This window comes from Hyalella azteca, unplaced genomic scaffold (assembly GCF_000764305.2).
Source record: "Hyalella azteca isolate HAZT.00-mixed unplaced genomic scaffold, Hazt_2.0.2 contig14766, whole genome shotgun sequence".
In the NCBI taxonomy this organism is placed as follows: domain Eukaryota; kingdom Metazoa; phylum Arthropoda; class Malacostraca; order Amphipoda; family Hyalellidae; genus Hyalella; species Hyalella azteca.
The window spans coordinates 236,178-255,528 of record NW_025944642.1 but is presented as its reverse complement, the minus strand read 5'-3'; the positions used below and the strand labels follow the sequence as shown (position 1 = coordinate 255,528).

The following is a 19,351-nucleotide window of genomic DNA, read 5'->3' as shown; positions in this document are numbered from 1 at the left end:
TCTTACGAGTTCTCACGAACTATTTTCATCTCAGTTTATGAATATTTTTACCCTGTCGCCACAATGTCTTATCTTTTCCTACTCCTCTGAAGTGGAGAAGCGTGTCGCGCCCTCGCCTGTCTCGCAGTGTCCCCAGTTTGCCATTTGCATTTCTCCTCACTTTTGCGAAACTCGACCGGAACTCGTCATTTGCTTACGAAGTTGGAACCGTTCGGTCTTATTCTCCTCGTCAGACGCTTCGTTGTTTCCTTTGATTCCATCGATCTCGGGTTTCCTAGACTGTATGAGCCACTACTAACGTAAACAACTTACATCGCGGCCAAAAGTCATCTCTATTTGGTGTGTTAATTGGTTTGCGATTGTTGTTTTGGTAACGTATAACGGATGACTTTTGCCTTGTTTCGTTACGCAAGTGTTATGAACATGTCACGTACATGTGACTTTTGGAATGTTTCTTACTGTCTTTTGTGTTGAAAGCATATGTGACGTACGTTTAAATGACGCGCATTGTACACACAACTGACAGGTTGAGTGCACAATTTAAAGGGGAACGAACGTAATGTGCATCTTCAATAGAATAGGTATAAATACAGACCCTTGCTTTGTGTGTTTCTTGAACTGCATTCATTGAAATGCCTGGACCCTGTTTTTGTTTGAATACAACTATTGTTTCCCCATCACTTTATTCATCTGTATGATATCCCAATGTTTCTGTTGAATTTTGTCCCTTAGTCACACAGTTTATTTTGCGACATCGTCCAACATTCCTAAAAGCTTAATTCTGAACGTTTGCTACAACAATCAACGTTTATACCACTGCTAAATTATTTATCTATTTTGACAAGTTTTAAGGTACAAAACGACCAGATTTCGTACTTTTGCCTATATATATAAACTTACGTTAAGGTTTAGGTTTTATGGTTTTATACATCTGCCTATGTATTTAAGACGCTTTAGTAATGATTGAGAATCTTGTTACAATGTGTATGTCACAAACTTCACACATGTTCTTCTGAAATTACTACATGCTCTATTTTTGGTTGTAGTTTAGTTGTTTGAAGCTTCTAGTCGCTGTTGTTGTGTTGTTGCACTTCTCCATTCCACATGACCAATACAACCTTTTATGTCCTGCAATTATCCTTCCTTCTTACTTATCCTTCTTCACAGCTTTTCATGCACTCTTCGTTTAGCTTCCAATTATTTGTTAGAGTTTTAAGGTTCAATAGTAAACCTGAAGCGTTACTTTAATATTGAACGTCATATGTGTTTGTATATATTGAAATATAGGCTCAATTTTAATGTTGACAAATAAACCTGAAGTGTTAATCTGATATTGATCAATGAACATGATATATTGAAGTATTTTGAATAAGTCTAAATCCTTTCACTTCATAGAGCGTCAAATATTGTATATTAAAAGCGAAATAATTGTCTTTAGAACAATTATTCATTGTACCAACTCATTCATTGTTTTTTAAATATTCTTATTATTGTTTTGTTTAAAATATAGCCTGATGTTGCCCCTGATATTGCCAAAATATTAGTCCCAACATCTGGTTGCTGAACCCTAATTTCAAATAAAATTTCTAATTGATTTTTTTATGATAATAAATCAGCACAATTATTCTCTCGATACCAAATACTTGCATACATTCAAGTATATTTTTATTTCATTGATGGGTATTCATTACATCAAGTATCTCTGAAAATACGCTGAGTGCTCCTCAGTAACATGGTCCTACCAGCTACACGAGTTCCTCCTACGTACACGTGTATCACAGGTACATCCCTGCGGCCGCTACCGCCACAACACCGTCGTATTCATCCTCGCCAAAGAATATAACCTAAAGAACCTGAGAACTATTCACCGCCTCGACAGACTGACCAGTGGTGAGTCTATAAAAATATAACTCAGTACTCACTGCAGTGAGTGACAGCTAGAGAGCGCATTTTGACGTGGTGACGCGCATGAAAACGTGGTCATGGACAGACGGACAGACAGACAGACGGACATGGCGAGCACAATAGTGCATTTTTTCCATAAATGAGAAAATGCGCTAATAACATGCATATATAACTAAATTCAGGTAAATGAGAGAGACTTTGTCACACACTCAGAGAGATGAGTGGGACTTTGTCCAAATAGCGATGCACTTTTTGTCCTTGTGTTTGTGTTATTATAACCCAGTTGTCTAACTTGTTTGTCCCGGCTAATATGCATATCAGTACTGCTCGTGCTTCGGGTAAGAAAATGTGTCACTTGCTATTTGAAAAATATGTCCCATCCATCTTAATTCTTCGTATTCGTCTTCTTGTCTGTGCTGCGAATAATCCAAGAAAATTAATTTTTATTTTAAGTGCTTTTCCATTACTGCTTCCAAAAATTTGCCTGAAATGAATTTGCAACTATATATACTAAAGATATATTTTATATTGTACTGAGACTGCACAATCTCAGTGAGATCTATCTTGGAACTCGAAACATCAACGGTGACCTACGCACCAAGGATATTAATAATTTTCGTCTTAAGTGCTTTTCCATTACTGCTTCTAAAAATTTGCCTGAAATGAATTTGCAACTATATATACTCAAGATAAATGTTATATTGGACTGAGACTGCACAATCTCAGTGAGATCTCTGAACTCGAAACGGTAACATACGCATACTCTGTCGCGTCAGAGCTTAGCTCTGCAGTATCAGGAGATGAAATGCTCTGAATTAATTGGTTTGTAGAGAAGCCGCCTTCTGACGACGAATGCCGGCCATCACTACACTCAGGAAAATTATGGGGTCATGTTGTTCAAATAGTGACACACTTTCTTATCCACAACACGAGCAGGTAGCGGCAGTTAGACTGGCGCAAAACTGGGTCAGGATCGATCTGGCAAAACTGTGTCAGTAAAAAAAAACGAAATTACTATTTGGACAAAGTATCATTTATTTCTGTAAGTGCGGCGATAAGCTGTTGCAAGTGATGTCTTCATCTCAGCTGCGTATGTGTCGTGCCGAAATCGCGGAATTGCTGATTCTATGGAATCCGCAGCTAGTTGCCGGATATGTAGCATCAGAATTTCAATACTATAGGAGTCTGGGGCCATGTCAGTCAGCCAAGTTTTTTTTAATATTTAAATATAAAGGAACTTGACCGAACTTGGCCAAACCTTTCCTAACTCTAGCGTCCGATTTTCTGAATCAGCAACGAAATGCTGATTCTACAAATTCGGCAACTGGCGGCCGATTCCATAGAATCAGCCATTCTGCGATTTCGGCCCGACATATGCAAATTCAAGGCAGTCGGTGCTGCTCAAATAGTGCACAAATCAGAATGCTGGATTCTTGTTTCAATCCTTGGTAGGATTGAAACACTGGTCCTCAAAATCCTACAATGCTTGTTGTTTCTGATGGCCGGCATTACTGTTATTTTGACATGAGCGCTTAGCAAGCAATGCAGGTAATTTAACTATTCAATTGTCGTCCTAATAGTTATGCCGATCTCTAAGTCGACCCGAATTTTCTCTTCTATAAATTATTTAATTGTATTACAAATGTTTTTATCACACAGGTTTACTGTTGTTCGGACGAACGCCGAAGAAGGCGCGGGAGATGGAACAGCAGATCAGGACACGGCAGGTGACCAAGCAATACGTCTGCAGGGTGGACGGCCGCTTCCCTTCGTGAGTGTTGGGGGGTGTGGTGATGTGGTGTGGTGTTGTGGTGTGGTGGTGTGGTGTGGTGTGCTGATGTAGTGATGAGGGATGATGTGATGATCAGGACACGGCAGGTGACCAAGCAATACGTCTGCAGGGTGGACGGCCGCTTCCCTTCGTGAGTGTTGGGGGGTGTGGTGCTGTGGTGTGGTGTTGTGTGATGCTGTGGTGTGGTGCATATGATGTAGTGATAAGGGATTATGTGATAAGTGATGATATGAAGTAGTGATGAACTATTTGGGGCTGTAGTGGTGAGTAACGTTGTACTGCAGCCTACTTGAATGTGAACGTGAGGCAACTAAACTATATGTAGCTATGACTAAGTAACTGTGTTAAATTGCTAAATATTGTACTTCTTACTTCTATTGCACCACATACTCGCTCAACTTTCATAGTGACATATAGAATAGCAGTGCTACGTAAAATATAGTTGAATATTAAAACTTCTTCTATGATTTATTTCTAAAATAGAGTTCTTGTTCCCAACAGAGGGCTGGTAGAGTGCAATGAACCAATAGAAGTGGTGAGCTACAAGATAGGAGTGTGTAAGGTCTCCCCTACCGGCAAGGACTGCAAGACGGAGTTTCAGCTTCTGTCCTACAATGGCACGTCCTCTGTCGTGCTCTGCAAACCCAGGACGGGGCGTATGCACCAGATACGCGTACACCTTCAGTATCTGGGTGAGTGGGGGAAATTGGGAGTGGGGAATGGGAAGAGGAACCCTGAGGAGTCGGAGTATCTGGGGTAGTATGAAGATTTAGGTGAAACATATACGCGTGCACCTCCAGTATCTGGGTGAGTGGGGGAAGTTGAGGAGTGGGGGAGTGGGAAGAGGAACCCTGAGTGGGAGTGGGGGAGTGGGAAGAGGAACCCTGAGTGGGAGTGGGAACTTGAAGGGATTGGGGGAGTGGGAAGAGGAACCCTGAGTGAGAGTGGGAAGGGAGTGGGGGAGTGGGAAGAGGAACCCTGAGTGGGAAGGGAGTGGGGGAGTGTGAAGAGGAACCCTGAGTGGGAGTGGGAAGGGAGTGGGGGAGAGGGAAGAGGAACCCTGAGTGGGAGTGGGAACTTGAAGGGATTGGGGGAGTGGGAAGAGGAACCCTGAGTGGGAGTGGGAAGGGAGTGGGGGAGTGGGAAAAGGAACCTTGAGGAGTCGGGGTATCTGGGGTAGTGGGAAGATTTAGGTGAAACATGTACGCGTGCACCTCCAGTACCTGGGTGAGTGGGGGAAGTTGGGGTATTGCAGGCACCTGGGGGAGTGGGAAGAGGAAACTTAAGGAGACTTGGGGTATGGGGAGCTTCTGGCAGAGTGAGGGGCTACTCGTAGATTGGGAGGTACCTGTGGGAGTGGGGTGAACTAAGTGAGGAGGCTTGGGTGAACGGGAACATACGCTTGTCTCCGTTACATTACTCGACCTTGCAATGACTGCATCGTCGTTCAGTATCTTTACACTCTCCTCAAACACCGAAAATAAATACCCTCCCATCATCTCTACACACACGCTACACCCAGGGGAGTATATATAAACATTATACTTTCGTTCCACGATCGAAATTTACCCATTACCTACTTACTGTAATTCTCATTATCAATTATTCATGATTGCATTGACGACTGATCATGTTTTAATGTTTTCTTAGGTGATTAGACCACTAGAACAGTTTTTCAATCGTGAACGACTTTTCATTGATAATTCGACCATTCGACGCCATGACAATTTGCACGTCCTTACAACGTTACCCTCTTTTAACATTTTCACCGATAAATTCACCATTCGACGTCATGACCATTGACCCCTTTCCCCCTAGGTTACCCCATCGTAAACGACCCTTTGTACAACCACACGGTGTTCGGCCCCAACAAGGGCAAGGGCGGCATCACGGGCAAGACGGACGACGAGCTCATCCACGACCTCATCAAGATCCACAACGCAGAGAACTGGCTGGGCATGGATGGCGACGTCGAGTACTCCATGTTCAAGCCCAGGGCTGCGGATGACCAGGATGATGAAGGTAAATAGCATGATTAAAGTAGCTAGGATGATGCTGGTAACTTGGAGGATGAAGGTAACTAGCAGGATGAAAGTAACTAGGATGATGCAGGTAACTAGGATGATGAAGGTAACTAGCAGGATTATAGTAGCTAGGATGATGCAGGCAACTAGGAGGGTGAAGGTAACTAGCAGGATTATAGTAGCTAGGATGATGAAGGTGATTAGCGGGATTAAAGTGGCGAGGATGATGCAGGTAACTAGGAGGATGAAGGTAACTAGCAGGATTATAGTAGCTAGGATGATGAAGGTGATTAGCGGGATTAAAGTGGCGAGGATGATGCAGGTAACTAGGAGGATGAAGGTAACTAGCAGGATTATAGTAGCTAGGATGATGCAGGCAACTAGGTGAAGGTAACTAGCAGGATTATAGTAGCTAGGATGATGCAGGCAACTAGGAGGGTGAAGGTAACTAGCAGGATTAAAGTAGCAAAGGATGATGCAGTTAACTGGGAGGATGAAGGACTTCTACCTATTCAATTAATTTGTAATATGGGTCAGTTGCAAGGGTTTATCGAGTCTCATTTTGATTTGGTCTTGAAAAAAGATCACATTTATCTCCATTGTGATCTCCATTGTGATGGCTGCTGGTGCCACTATGATATTATTGGAAAATTTATGGTATCTTCAAGTGGCGAAATTCATGTTATCCAATAACGCTCTCTTCTTACAACGACCTTCATATGTATTACTGGTCTCGTATATACTGCTGGTGCTGCCTAACCCAGACACTCATCAGTAATCCGAATGTTGATGGACCGACGTTTGCGTCTCTGGCCGGTCCACACCATACTGCCGGGCCCGTGCCAGGCATATGCCAGTCACCTTCATGTCCAATATTCTTTAATGCATTTTTTCATGGAAGCATTCACACCATGGGCATGGAAGGTACATATGCCCGGCTGTTGTGAATGCTTCTATAGAAATACATTAAAGAACATTGGACTGAGCCGAGATTGGCAAATGCCCAGCAAAATGGTGTGAACCTGGCCTTGCTGCGCGAATAAAATTAAGTGTGCTGCTGATGATAAACTCTTAGCGAAATCTTGCTTTTATCATTCCCGAGGTCATCGAGACTTTGAACATTGAGGTCTTAAACTTTTATCCGTGACTTTGCGTGGCTCAGCTTTATAATTATCTTTTTTGTAGCCAATCCGCGCTGCTGCCCAATATTATGTAAGGTTTCTATAGGTTTCTTGATAGGCAAAGTATTAATTGAACTTAGCTCCACGGGCTCAGTTTAATTAGCCGCGGACCTCTCAACGCCCTCGCGGTGGCCGTTCCGGTCCAGTAATCACCGACCCTCGCAAAATTCGAACGTCTCACGGTAATTGCCTAACTCTTGAGCCCGTGCTAACTGCCGTGCTAACTGCCGTGCTAACTGCCGTGCATAACTGCTGTGCTAACTGCCGTGCTAACTGCTGTGCTAACTGCTGTGCTAACTGCCGTGCTAACTGTTAACTGCCGTAATAACTGCCGTGCTAACCGCCGTAATAACTGCCGTGCCAACTGCCGTGCTAACTGCCGTAATAACTGCCGTGCTAACCGCCGTAATAACTGCCGTAATAACTGCCGTGCTAACCGCCGTAATAACTGCCGTGCCAACTGCCGTGCTAACCGCCGTAATAACTGCCGTAATAACTGCCGTGCTAACTGCCGTAATAACTGCCGTGCCAACTACCGTGCTAACTGCCGAAGCCACTGCCTTGCTAACTTTCGACCACATGTCACGAAAAACCCATGTGACAGCTGGTATAGGTCGGCCAACTATTTATTGTCTGTAATTTTCCTCATTACAGTACGATCTTTATTGAATGTGACTTCATACGCCCCCATTTCGTAATGGAATTATTCTATTACGAAATAATTCTATTAGATATTGATTCTCGCTGAATTTACTTTTGAAAGGGTTTCGACCGTAGGTAGCAGTCTCATACCAGTAATACCAGCTACGCCTCGATACCAGTAAAGTTAGAGGCGTAGCTGTGTGGAAGTTAGTATAGCATAACTATGCGGAAGATGGAACTTATAGGATACGAGGAAGTTATAGTGACACAGATACCGTCAATGCCTATAACTTTGCCACTTAAGTCACCTGCCTTCAACAGTAACTATCTATTTTATCCACAAAACTGAACCATATCTCTCTCTGGCGCAATCAAAACAGTTGTGTAGTCATCATGTTGTTACCGAAGGAGTTATGAAACGTGAAAGTTTGGCTTGGTTAAAGTTGGTGGCACAACCGTGGGAAAGTTCGCAGTTAAGCTACGGAAAAAGTTGGTTACAAATTTATTGTGAAGTTTGGAGTTTAGCTACGGAGTTAGTGACACAGCTTGGTGGATGTTGGTTGAACAACTATTGAAAAGTTGGTGATAAAGCCCAGGGAAAGTTGCAGGACACTATGCCCGTTTATGCTCACTGTTAATCGTAAGCTTCGTATAACATGAAGTTCTGAAAGCTTATGAATAATTTTCACACTTCCACAAATACCGTTGAAACTTTCTTTTATATTTTTATTTTACTGCATCATTTTTTGCCGACTCAATTCTCAGGTCACTAAACGTTTGCCACAACGCAACATCGCTCTTATCTTTCCTACGCAGCGATGCTCGTAGAGATGTGACGAATTCAGTTGTCTGAAGCGCAGAGAAAATTAATTTTTTTTTGCACAGATACATTGATCGTTGTTAATGCTATTCTTACCTAAATGCCTACTCGGATCTGTCATATATGTATATATGAACAGATCCGAGCTCTTGAAGTAACCTTACTTATCATCTGAAACCTCCGGGTACTGTATGCCTTCAGTAGGCATTTATGTCTTCAGTAGACCTTTTGTAGACAGACTACTTTCAGTAGACAGACTACTTTCTTTCTACTTTCAGTAGACAGACTACTTTCTTTCTACTTTCAGTAGACAGGCTACTGAATGTCTTCAGTAGATATTTTCTCTTGACTCCCGCCTCACTCTTGGCCGTTCGGTGATGTTTATGTATCTTTCGACCATTAATATCAAGATGACGTTTGAAGGCAATACAAAGATATAAATCTTTAGTAAAGTTTGAAGGGTGTTCTAGGAAGATAATTCTGTCCTTTGAGAGCTCTAGCTTGTGATGAATCACGTCCCCATTCACCGGTCGATGAATGGCGCTAATTTGTCGGCTCTCAATCGCGTCATTACGAGACCCACGAGGCAGGTCGAGCTGCTTCCGATATTTCGTATTCTGCGCTCTGTAAATGACGTTCCCGAAGAATAATTTGAAGCTTTCCATTGAACTTTGCAGAAATCCGGGCAGTTGTTTAACTTGGGGCCTTTTTTTTAATGGCGATGTTAAGAGCGTGAACTGCAATTTGGGTTTGTGGAGCGTTCAGTCGCAAAGCTGATTGCGCATTGTGTCTCCTGATTTTTCGCATTAATTACTTTTTTAAATTTAAATTTCTCATTTTATTATTCGTTGTGGTCACAGCATGTGGTTATTCTTGGCTGGAATATTCGCACTGATTTGCTATAGTCAGCCAATGCGCAGCATCGATGCTGTGCTAGTCTGCTAGTCATGCAGTGTGTAGCATTACGTAGCACTCATGCTGTGCTAGTCATGCAGTGTGTAGCATTACGTAGCACTCATGCTGTGCTAGTCATGCAGTGTGTAGCATTACGTAGCACTGATGCTGTGCAAGTCATGCCAGTGTGTAGCATTACGTAGCACTCATGCTGTGCTAGTCATGCAGTGTGTAGCATTACGTAGCACTCATGCTGTGCTATGTCATGCAGTGTGTAGCATTACGTAGCACTGATGCTGTGCTAGTCATGCCAGTGTGTAGCATTACGTAGCACTGATGCTGTGCTAGTCATGCAGTGTGTAGCATTACGTAGCACTCATGCTGTGCTAGTCATGCCAGTGTGTAGCATTACGTAGCACTCATGCTGTGCTAGTCTGTACTTCTCTCTCCTACGTCCTATATATACTATAATTTAAGTTAAGCTGCATTTGAATTGAAAGAATTTCGAAGTAATTTCTGCGGGGCGTGATGTTCGTGTGGTGCGCTCGTGGCCTCATTTAAATCTAAAGCTTCCCTAGAATTGCCTTGCTTTGCTTTCTTTCCCTTGACTTGTGTTAGTCATCCAATCCCATTGTACTAGTCATCCAGTCTCATTGTGCTAGTCATCCAGTCCCATTGTGCTAGTCATCCAGTCCCATTGTACTAGTTATCCAGTCCCTTTTTGCTAGTCATTCAATCACATGTAAATGCAAAGCTTTCTTTGAATTTCCTTCATTTTTCGTGACTTGTGTTTCCTGGAGCTGTACTATCTACCTTCCTTCCTTCCGCTCGACCGTCCAAAGAACCGCACAATAGAGACCAAAATTGAACGAATCTCGTGCAAGTTTGCCATCGTTGAACCAATTGGGTGAGGCATTCCCATGGATTTCTGCTCCTATATTAAACTTAAAATTCGTGTCTAAAACCTGTCTTAAAACATGTCTTCTCTGCCAAGTTTTGAGTTGAAAATAATCATTGCCTTGGACAGGAGCGCCTGAAGAAATGCGTTGCCGCTTGCCTTACTCTGGCGGAAAGTTTGTTGGGCGAAACACTCAGAAAAAATAACGGGTCATATGGTCCAAATAGTGACACTTGATGTACGTATAACTGATACGCCCTTGCGTCAGGTTAAATGGGTTGAGATGACCCACACAAGTGCATCAATATTAGGACAAATTCTCACGCATTTTTGTGTAATTTTTGCTGCTCGCGCTCACGGTCTCCTGTTCAGCTCACTAATGCTTTGCTATAGCATATGAATTCCGGAGACAAACTACTCACACTTTAGCTCAGACACACTTCAGCTCAGACACACTTCAGCTCAGACACACTTCAGCTCAGACACACTTCAGCTCAGACACACTTTAGCTCAGACACACTTTAGCTCAGACACACTTCAGCTCAGACACACTTTAGCTCAGACACACTTCAGCTCAGACACACTTTAGCTCAGACACACTTCAGCTCAGACACACTTCAGCTCAGACACACTTTAGCTCAGACACACTTCAGCTCAGACACACTTCAGCTCAGACACACTTTAGCTCAGATACACTTTAGCTCAGATACATTTTAGCTCAGATACACTTCATCTCAGACACACTTCAGCTCAAACACACTTCATCTCAGACACACTTCATCTCAAACACACTTCATCTCAGACACACTTCATCTCAAACACACTTCATCTCAAACACACTTCATCTCAGACACACTTCATCTCAAACACACTTCATCTCAGACACACTTCAGCTCAAACACTTCAGCTCAAAAACAGTTATTTCCAGATATACGCTTTAGCTCAGAAAGCATCAGCTCCTCTAGGGAGTCGTGCATCTTAGTGCATTTCTCAGCCAATACCGTCTGCTGCACAGCCTTCCTTGTGACAGCGCCCGCCGGGGACGAATGTGCATCGAAATTCTCCTCGTGTGACTTTTTGTTAGACATATTTCCTATTAGTGCCGAAAAAAATATTATTGGATTTATGTACCTAGTTTAGTCAAAAAAATAATTGATGTTAATTTTTCAATTTCTCGATTTTAGATTTGATTGAATTTAAATATCTTGCACCATAACCGCGAAATTTACCGGGGATTTTTGTCACTATAGCTCAGTAATTTTTTTAAATCACGAAACATTGCTTTAAGACTAATTACCTGCCCCACAAACTAGAGTAAAAACAATATATCAACTGGCAATGTCCATAATCATGCCACGCAGGTGTCATTAGGAGTGTACGGCGCATTCTTCACTCTGTACGCATACCTGGCATGCCTCATTAGAAGTATACGGCGCATTCTTCACTCTGTCCGCATGGCACGCATGCCTCATTAGGAGTGTACGGCGCATTCTTCACTCTGTCCGCATGGCACGCATGCCTCATTAGGAGTGTACGGCGCATTCTTTACTCTGTACGTACCACGCATGCCTCATTAGGAGTGTACGACTCATTCTTGCTGCCGTTGCACTCTGACGCCACGAGCGTGAAGGCAATAAACGCATTCCATTGTTTTCCCAGTCGGGGCATCGATTATCAATAATCGGATATTTACTGCCGGCCACTCGTTCCTGATGAGGGCCAAGGTATCCTCCAGCCAGGATAATGTGCTCACCTTGGTATCCTTAAACCAGGATAATGTGCTCACCTTGGTATCCTTAGACCAGGATAATGCGCTCTCCTTGGTATCCTTAGACCAGGATAATGCGCTCTCCTTGGTATCCTTAGACCAGGATAATGCGTTCACCTTGGTATCCTTAGACCAGGATAATGCGCTCACCTTGGTATCCTTAGACCAGGATAATGCGCTCACCTTGGTAGCATTAGACCAGGATAATGCGCTCACCTTGCTATCCTTAGACCAGGATAATGCGCTCACCTTGGTATCCTTAGACCAGGATAATGCGCTCACCTTGGTAGCATTAGACCAGGATAATGCGCTCACCTTGCTATCCTTAGACCAGGATAATGCGCTCACCTTGCTATCCTTAGACCAGGATAATGCGCTCACCTTGCTATCCTTAGAGCAGGATAATGCGCTCACCTTGGTATCCTTAGACCAGTATAATGCGCTCACCTTGGTAGCATTAGACCAGGATAATGCGCTCACCTTGGTAGCATTAGACCAGGATAGTGTTCTTCTTAGTCGCCACTGCTTTCGACACTTCATCCAGATAATGGAGCTATTCGTGTTCCGAAAACTCGCACCTTTGCAATTATTTCAATATTATTGAATAATAAATTGCGTTATTTTCACGTGCACTGACATCAAAAACAAGCAAAATTTTCTCCCTTGGCAGCATATGTCTCAGACTTGCGCAGATAATAAGTCTAATTGGCGCGCAAACGAGCAGCGAACACATGAGTTTGATCTCGAGTTCGAGTTAAATTTTAGACATTTTTTCACTTCTCATGATCTCTCGCTGCAAAAAAAAAAGTCACTATAACATTTAACTACTAATTCAGGCTTTTATTAGTATAAAATAATACGAAATATAATGTTTTATCAGTATGAAATATTAAGACATAAAATTTAAACAGGATTAATTAGCGTAAATGGAATATCGGTCAAACTCGGGTATATATACAAGGGAGCGTGGCTTATAGGAGGCAGTGTGCGCCGTGTCGTGGTGGGGGGTGGACGTCACGTCTCCCCGCCCCTCCACCCACAGTCCGCAGTGCGCGTCTTGCGACGAACGGAATCAATGCCGAGCTGCAGCGCCACTGCACTGCCACACGCACCACTGCTGCCACATGAGCCACTACACTGCCACACACGCCACTGCGCTGCAACACTCGCCACTGCACTGCCACACGCACCACTGCTGCCACATGAGCCACTGCACTGCCACATGCGCCACTGCTGCCACACGCACCACGGCACTGCCACACGCACCACCAAGCCACTGCTGCCACACGCGCCACCAAGCCACTGCTGCCACACGCTCCACCAAGCCACTGCTGCCACACGCGCCACCAAGCCTCTGCTGCCACACGCGCCACCAAGCCTCTGCTGCCACACACGCCACCAAGCCTCTGCTGCCACACGCACCACCAAGCCTCTGCTGCCACACGCGCCACCAAGCCGCTGCCGCCACACGAGCCACAAAGATACAACTGAGTGTTCTCTATTTATTTCGCTGTTAATAAATATTTCGTTTTAATGATCTGTATTTTCATCTCATTCGATGAGATTTTGAAAATAAATTAAAATATGAAAATACTCACAAAAAAATCTTTATTTTTAACTACCATCAATTGTTTGAAAAATCAGTCTGCGGATGATGGGGCTGATTGTCTTGCATGCCCATAGAGCTTCGGATTCATCATTAAAACTCAGATTGTTAGCAGACTAAATGACTGCATATTTGGCTGGCCTCAGCGGTGTCGTGTGACGCTGTGTTTTGATTTGTTGTTGCCATGGAAACGCTGACGCCGTTGCCATGGATACCGCGTCCCGAGACATGTGATCGTCGACGCGGGCCGCTCACTTAGGAAAATTAATGAATCATATTGTCTGAATAGTGACGCACTACTTTACCCGCATCACGGGCAAAGAGCGGACTAATACACCAATTTTGTTTGACCAAATTTGGTTAAATTGACCCACACAACGGCATGAAATGCATTGCTATTTCGACAAAGTTTCACTCATTCTTCTGAGTGCTGATGACGCAAATTACTCGCAGTCGTGACCTCAGTTGCCCGTAATTACAGCATTGTTTGTAATCAATTTAATGCGTGGCTAATTACAGCAATTGTTGTTAGCATCAACTAGCAGGTTAACACCGCGCTGCTCTGTCTCACGGAACACATTTTTTGCAAATTGTAATGTCAGCTTCCCGAATTTTATTATTTTATACCGTGCCCATTATCTCAATTAACTATTTTTTACGATATTATTATATAATTACAACGCACAACGTGCAATTATATTTTAGTTGTCATTATTTGTGGTATCGTTTTTATGGTAAATTATTTATTCGTGACATCATAGTTTTGGGTAATATTCTCAATATCTGCGTAAACTTGATGATATAGCAGCTTAGCTCTACGTTCACCGCAGAAATGATTATCATTGCAGACTTTACCACAATATTTATTATTATTGCAGGCGTACACCACAATAATGATTATCATCGCAATAATTACTAACATTGCAGACGTGCACCACAATAATGATTATCATCGCAATAATTACTAACATTGCAGACGTGCACCACAATAATGATTATCATCGCAATAATTACTAACATTGCAGACGTGCACCACAATAATGATTATCATCGCAATAATTACTAACATTGCAGACCCTGTCTCTTATACACATCTAGATGTGTATAAGAGACAGGTGTTGAACTATAAACACATGTTAATGAGAAAGACTTCTATTTCCTACTGTCGTGTTCTGCATAATTTAGAGTTGAACAAATATCACACTGCTCGAGTGCACCTGTCTCTTATACACATCTAGATGTGTATAAGAGACAGACCTATTACCTGCCACTACCTATTACCTGCCACTACCTATTACCTGCCACTACCTATCTTGCACAAGTTCCAATTCCATCCTTCAGGTGGCCTGGACAAGAGTATTGACAACACTAAACTTGCTGAAGACTTGCAGTCTCCTGCAAGTCCTAATGGTAACTGCACCATAGCTCCGTACAACCCAAGTAAGAACTGCTCAGCTACCAACTACTACACCGGCAACCACGGCTACAAGACGTCCGGTACTGGGGTTATAGAGCACAACCGCTTCGACTACTCCTTCAAGCCGAGCCTTAAGACGGTCGACAAGAACTGTTACGAGTGCAAAGTTCGGTACAGAGACCCCAAGCCTAAAGATCTCGTCATGTTTCTGCACGCTCTCAAGTATAGTGTGAGTGATGACCCAATCTTACTAAGTAATATCGTATAATTAAGTATGTTTGAAAATGTATAATAATATTTCATGAGGCAGTTCTTTGAATAGGTATGTCAAAAGACTTATTGACCCAAACTGTATTCTGCTTTAGATCGAGTTGTTTATAAGTGTATACATATTACAAAATTTCATTTTTGAGTCGAGAAATTTTTTTTCTAGTCAAAGAGAGAAGCGCAAGCCCTGAAAGAATATTTTTCTCGTATTTACAGGGCCCGGGGTGGCATTTTGAGACGAAGATGCCAGACTGGGCGGCCCCGGACTGGGTCGAAACAGAAGATGACTGAATAATAAATTAAATGCCTTAAAGTTCCTGATCATTTACCGAGGTGAAGTGACTGTGAATATTACTGTCTTGCTGTCAGCGAACTGTCAGCCGCGAACTGTACTGTCAGCCGCGCGTGTACAGCAGCAGAAACTACCTAAGCTCTAATGCATGATAAGCAGTTCTGTTTTTTGTGATGAGTTTTATTTGGAACATTTAATGTAGCGAACTTTTATATACTTCAACTCGATGTATTATTCTAACTTATTTACTGCAGCGAGCAATGGTCGCTGAACAATGAAAGTGATAAGACAGCTGGCTTGATCGGTAAGGATTTTGTGGTTGGTATGGCATTATCAATTTCGTGTTATGACTTTTGAATATAGAGACAAGATTGACTTTTTTGTCTTGTTAAGATTTTCTAGCGACTTAATGTTATTGTTATCTGGTCGTTATTGTTGAATTAGCTGTAACGTAAAAAGCTCTAAACAATTTATGCTTTCCACGTTTACCTTGCCCTTGCTCCCTAGCGACGTTTCCGTGTACAATCTCGAGACTTGGCAGTATTTTCCTCTTGAATTTACCTCAAATAAACTAAAAAAAATAACGAGAATTCTCTCACGGAAGTAATTTTGACGGCACAAGAACTTCGCGTGTAAGCCATGTGTCTGAACTGCCATGTGCTCAGTGTTGAACTATAAACACATGTTAATGAGAAAGACTTCTATTTCCTACTGTCGTGTTCTGCATAATTTAGAGTTGAACAAATATCACACTGCTCGAGTGCAGTCTTTAAAAGGCAGAAAAATTAACGGGTCATGTTGTCCAAATTGAGGAGAAACATTTTCTCGCCCCCAGCACGAGCAGAAAGAGCACTGAAAGGCCAAACTAGGCCACGATGACAAACACCTGGGCAATAAAATGCATCACTATTTAAAAAAAATCTCACTCATTTCTCTGATTGTATGAATAATTCCTCCCCTGCTCCTAGAACTTTATGTGTTTTAATTATATCATCTTCGTACCCTTTAACTTAACCGCTCTATTCGTTTCGATGTTTGATAACAGCAGAATATCAAATTTGTTGTGAAGTATATTAGTGAAATTTAAGCTTGAGAAGTCAAGGAGAATTGTATTTCTACAAGCACCTGGATCGCTCACATACAAGTGCTTTCCCACGAACCTAGTGTAGACTGTAGGTAGCGTAGACATGATAACCAATAGCCGCTGTAGTCATAATATTAGTCTGAACTACTTAGTGAATTTTGACTTCAAGTTCGGCGATTTTATAGTTTAAAAATATTAAGCCTCGACATTCGGGAGCTGCTAGGAGTTGCGTCTATTCAACAGTTTTTTGTGTTCTGTTAATAGGATTTATTGATGACAATTTTGAATATAGAATCGTTTAGAATTATGCTGAAATGAAGGGATTATTATTGCAGCACTTAACGGGCGTCTCTCATTAGTACTGGTTAGATTTTTCTTACGGGACGGAAGTTAACGACCATACAGCTCTTTATTTCCTGTAAATTGATCCATACAAAATCTTACACTTCGTCGTCCTCATCACTTGGTACATTTTTGTCTATAATATTGTTGTTTATCAAAATTATTAAATTTGATAAAATAAAATTAAGTTGAAACTTTATCGAAACAAAAATTGGACCAGTTCTCGGGGATTTGCGGGTTAAATTTTCATGAGCTTTATCTCCCCTCACTCAACTCTCGGACATTTTTGAGGCTAAATTGCCTCAAAGATTACATCTGAAAGTCTAATGCCAAGCAGTCTTGGGAGCTCCGCACAACAGGTGCTCGAGAATTACCCCGGCTTTCATTACCCGCACGAGGATTAAATCTCAAAATGTATGCCTTGTCTGACTTAGATTTATTGTCGATCCAACGAACTGGTGTGTAAGAAAGTAACGAGTTAGTGTTAGATATTTGCCGCAAAACTGGGCAAGCCTTCACTGATCTTCCTCTGAGTCATATCAAGCAATTGATGTCCATTAAGTAACGTCGAAAAGAACCAACGCAGGGCTTGTCTACAATACTGCGCTACTTAAAATTTAAAAAGCTAAGAAGACGTCAAGTAAATTCATATCACCAATTAAAACGTTTCAGAGACCAGCTCCATCATCGGTATCACCATCCTGGTTTCCAAAGCATTTTCACTAAAGATGTGTATTATGAATTTACATGACATCTTATTTGCTTTTAAATTCTTGGTGGACTTGCGATATAAAGAGAATAATGATATTAGTTATACTGCGTAACTTATTGACGTGTAGAGCTCTAGAAAATATTTAAATCCCTATAGTCTCAGTTTTTGTACCCTAATTGAATTCATACAAAAACTAGTTAAAGTATATCGACTTTTAGAAAGGATTTTTCGGTACTCCTTTTAAAACGACCAAGACTTGTCAATAACAAAAAATATCGAATTTTATTGACGATGCTGCGACAGCTTCAGTGTAGTTTTCTGCCAGAAACGATTATTGTCACACAGTGGCATTTGTCATGTGTTCTGGCGCTGAGTATTGTATTTCATAATAGTGGTTCTTATTACTGAACTTATGCGCCTTGATGCCAATGTCACAACAATTTTTGTTGTGTGGTGTGCCGTTGAAAAATTCTGATCAACTGATAGATGCCAGTAGCATGTTGAATATTTTATGAGGTAATCTTAAAGTATAGTCTACGAAGATTCATTAAATACCGCAGAAGACATGAAAGAGAATGAAATTGCTTGCAGGCTTGATGTACTTTCTTATGATGTTATTCTACTACTATTTGTTTCACGCATGCTGTAAATATTATCTAGTTACACTAATTGTGCAATTCCTAAAAGAATTCGCAATGTGAGTTTTGGACGAGTACAAAGCTGCTTGTTAGTGTTATGTACATGAGATTGAGCCGAAATGCTTCAAAAACCTAAATTAAAGCATAATTAACTAATAAATTACTTGTACAATTACTTCTGATCTGACTCTGCACAATATAGGGTTATTATGAATGATGGACTCAATCTAATAATTTAGTATTTCTTTAAGTACAAATTCAAAATTAAGAATTTATGCACCAATGTAAAGAGAAATATACATTTTTACATAAACATAAATTTACAATATGTCCCCCTTTTGCTTCATGGCAAACATCTAAACGGTAAAGAGAAAGCATATCTTCTGTTACTGAGCTACCCAACGCTCAGGAAGTGACTGTTTCGAAAAGTTTCGCATATCAAGATGCCGTTGGGGGCCATTTCTGATATTTATGAATATTTAAAATTTAATCTTTTTCTTTTCAGTGGTGTATAAATTGTTCACTTTAAATTCACACTTGAATAAAACGAATTTTTTAACTTGAGTCCATCATATAGAATAACCCTGTACAATCGCCTCGCGCTCAGAGTACACGCGTCTTCGTGATTAAAACAGAACAGCACATTTTGTTTTTCGCAACACCTCGTATGGGCATCTGGAGTCGGAAATGTCAATAAAAACGTTGTTTCGTTGAACACGACGTCATCCACTGTTTTTTACGCTAAACATAGAGTCGACCAGCGTGTTCGACAATTTTATGTCGAACACGCAAAAATTTACAACGCAATCCGTACAGTCGTCATAACAATCTCGTGATTCGAACTGAAGTCTCAAGTCTCATGAATTATTGAGGACGACAACATTGTAACCCGCGCGCATTATGACAAGTGATTTGGATTGTATTGGAGAAATTTATCGCGTGGAAGTTTGTAAACCAGGCGGTGAATATTTTCTGAATGATAGGCACTGGTAGTAGCTGATCACTATTGATCTGCTAGATCTTGGTTGCAAGACAGACCCTCCCAGGCCTGACAGGACTTGGTTGTAAG

General features: G+C 41.8%; 1 protein-coding gene across 1 annotated transcript in view; it reads left to right on the top strand.

Moving 5' to 3' along the window:
- Positions 1 to 18,574, top strand: part of LOC108678273 (RNA pseudouridylate synthase domain-containing protein 2) — a 120,319-nt gene extending 101,745 nt beyond the window's left edge. Inside the window, exons 7-12 of the mRNA XM_018166645.2 lie at positions 1,782 to 1,890; positions 3,565 to 3,676; positions 4,199 to 4,389; positions 5,516 to 5,719; positions 14,872 to 15,176; positions 15,431 to 18,574. Coding sequence (XP_018022134.1) covers positions 1,782 to 1,890; positions 3,565 to 3,676; positions 4,199 to 4,389; positions 5,516 to 5,719; positions 14,872 to 15,176; positions 15,431 to 15,505 — 996 coding nt within the window. The 3' untranslated portion in view covers positions 15,506 to 18,574. The remainder of the gene's footprint in view (positions 1 to 1,781; positions 1,891 to 3,564; positions 3,677 to 4,198; positions 4,390 to 5,515; positions 5,720 to 14,871; positions 15,177 to 15,430) is intronic.
- The last annotated feature ends 777 nt before the right edge of the window (positions 18,575 to 19,351 follow it).